This window comes from Anopheles ziemanni, chromosome 3 (assembly GCF_943734765.1).
Source record: "Anopheles ziemanni chromosome 3, idAnoZiCoDA_A2_x.2, whole genome shotgun sequence".
NCBI lineage: Eukaryota > Metazoa > Arthropoda > Insecta > Diptera > Culicidae > Anopheles > Anopheles ziemanni.
This window is the reverse complement of record NC_080706.1, coordinates 62579416-62582053: the sequence shown is the minus strand read 5'-3', so window position 1 is coordinate 62582053 and position 2638 is coordinate 62579416. Positions and strand designations below refer to the sequence as shown.

Below are 2638 nucleotides of genomic sequence, written 5' to 3'. Positions count from 1 at the left end.
TGATGCGGTGGAACTTTTGACGGAAAAACAAGCATTCTATGGAAAGTTTCATCGGGTGAAGGGCTTTCTGTTGGAGAAGCAAGATGGGGCGGACGGCCATAGGCCGGCTGCAAATAGCACAATGGCGAATGCAAGTTTTTCAAATTCGCAAGTGAGGCTTCCCAAAATTCATTTACCGGCTTTCGATGGTGACAAACCAAAATGGATGAGCTTCAAGGACCGCTTCACTGCAATGGTTCACGATGCAGAGTTGTCGGACATAATGAAGCTGCAATATTTGTTGGCTTCGCTAAAAGGAGATGCTGCCAGGTTATTCAACCACGTAAAGCTTGTAGAAGGAAACTACAACAGTACGTGGCAAGCTTTGTTGGATCGGTTTGATGATGCGAAGATGCTGAAACGGGACTATTTCAAGGCGTTGGTGGATCTGCAACCGATGGCTGCCGCAACGGCGGAGGAATTGACTCGTATCGTCAACGAGTCGAAGCGCTTAGTGCTTGGGATGGACAGATTGCAGGAGCCTGTATCTTCCTGGGATACACCATTATCAGTCTGGTAAGATACAAGTTCGAAGAGCAAACACTAATGGCGTTCGTGTTGAGAGAGTAATCAAAGTTGCGGCAAACGGCTCAGGAGAGGGAGAGCAGCGTGGGCTCCGCATGAGAACAGAATGGAATATATAAGGAACGAAAAGCGTGACATGTTTGACACACGCTGATAGTAATCGGTTGGACGTTCATGTCGGTTTCTTCGGTTGTATAAAAGGTGTTCTAAATAAACGTTTGTATCTATACAGTTCCATAAAGTCCGTGTAACGTGTATCATCAAAGTCACAGTCACCGTATCAGTTCGAACTTATTGCAGCCGAGCAGAAGACGGAAACCTTTAAGGCATTCATGGAGTTTTGTGAGCGCCGCATCAAGATTTTGACAAACTCGGTCGTCCACACGCAAAACAGGATCGATACGAGGCCGGCAACCAGGGGAACAAGTGCAAATCATGATCATCAAAGTACTAGAAAGCCTTCACAAAGACCGTATCCTGCTTCAATGTCCTGTGCAGCACAGACAGGCAACATGCTCAGAGGGTGTGTGTTGTGTAAGGCCTAGCATCATATCGCAAGATGCGAGAGATTTGCATAGATGTCGTTGTCGCGCGAAGGTTGAGTCTTTGTGCTTCAACTGCTTGGAAAAGGAGCATCAAGCAAGATTCTGCAAGGCCAGTCAAGATGCGGAAACTGTCAGAAACGACATCACACCTTAGTATGCAACAAAACCAATCCGATTACCCCGAGAACAGACCGCAGACACTAGAGCCTATTACGAGACTCGAACGTTCGAGAATTTCCGACTCGAACGACACATTTGCATTATGCCTCATCTTCGAGTTTCCGTTCGGCTCCCGTTCGACAACTATTTTGTCGATCAAAGTAAGCTGTCGAACAATTTGGGAAAAATTGCGTTACGGTTCTCGAACGGGATCTCGAATTCGACAATTTTTTATCCGTAGTGGTCTAGTGCTACGGAAAGTGCCAAAAAGTTCAATCGAAGAGACCACATGTGAGTTCCAACAGTAAATTCCGATACATAAGATACATTTGAAGTAAAATATAGCGTTTTCATGATACAAAGAAATCCTTTCGCTTCAAATTGGAGAAAAAACACACACCAAACTCTTCACAGATTTTGCATTGTTTACAAAATGCAACAGCCGATTCACACCAGTTTGACAGTTGCGCTTGGAAAAAAATCGATGAAGCGTTCATCGACTCGAACAAGGGACCATAATGCAATTTTCTCTAACGTTCGAGTCGGCGATTTCCGTGTGATGAGAGAGTTGTTCGAGTCTCGTAATAGGCCCTACTATTTCATCCAATTGAGTGTAAAATCCAGCCCGTTCGAAGCGTTTTGTGAGCAGAATAGTTTCGGTGGTGGATGGCTAGTGATTCAGTACCGCTTCGATGGATCCTTGGACTTCTATCGGAATTGGACGGAATATCGGAATGGATTCGGGTCACCTTATCAAGAGTACTGGCTCGGATTGGAGCGTTTAAATCAACTAAAATCGCAGGGACGCTATGAGCTGCTGGTCGAACTGAAGGGATTCAATGGTACTTACAGCTTTGCTCAATATGATGAGTTTGAGATCGGAAGTGAATCGGAGAAATATTCTCTGAAGAAACTAGGAGCCTTTAGCGGAACTGCCGAAGACGCGTTGAGTCGGCAAAAAGGAAGGAACTTTAGTACAAAAGACAGGGACAATGATATAGCCAGCGAAGATTGTGCCGCTATTCGCCATGGTGGTATGACAATTGTGCTGACTCAAATCTGAACGGAAAATATATGAACGCTGATGACAATCAATCAATTCATTGGTCCAAACATACTTCCCAAGGATATGCATATTCAAGGATGATGATTCGTAAAATTTAAGAAAAACGTAAAACAATGCCTGAACAATCATCAAAAATTTTAATGAACTGTGCGCTACAGTCTCGTCCGTTTGCACAGTGTTAAAGATCCTTAGAAAATGGAACAGGTCTCAACAGGTTTTGCATAAAGCAAATGCTTATGGATGTGTTTCACGGAAAGAAACATGAATCGTTACAACAGTATACTATAGCAAATTTTCTCCACAG

The 2638-nt window shown here is 44.1% G+C and overlaps 1 protein-coding gene across 1 annotated transcript; it reads left to right on the top strand.

The window, feature by feature from the left end:
- The first annotated feature begins 262 nt into the window (after window positions 1–262).
- LOC131285208 (ficolin-3-like) lies at window positions 263–2331 on the top strand. The gene is made up of 2 exons (XM_058314068.1): window positions 263–555; window positions 1893–2331. The coding sequence occupies exons 1-2, from the start codon at window positions 263–265 to the stop codon at window positions 2329–2331; spliced, it is 732 nt and encodes a 243-aa protein (XP_058170051.1).
- The last annotated feature ends 307 nt before the right edge of the window (window positions 2332–2638 follow it).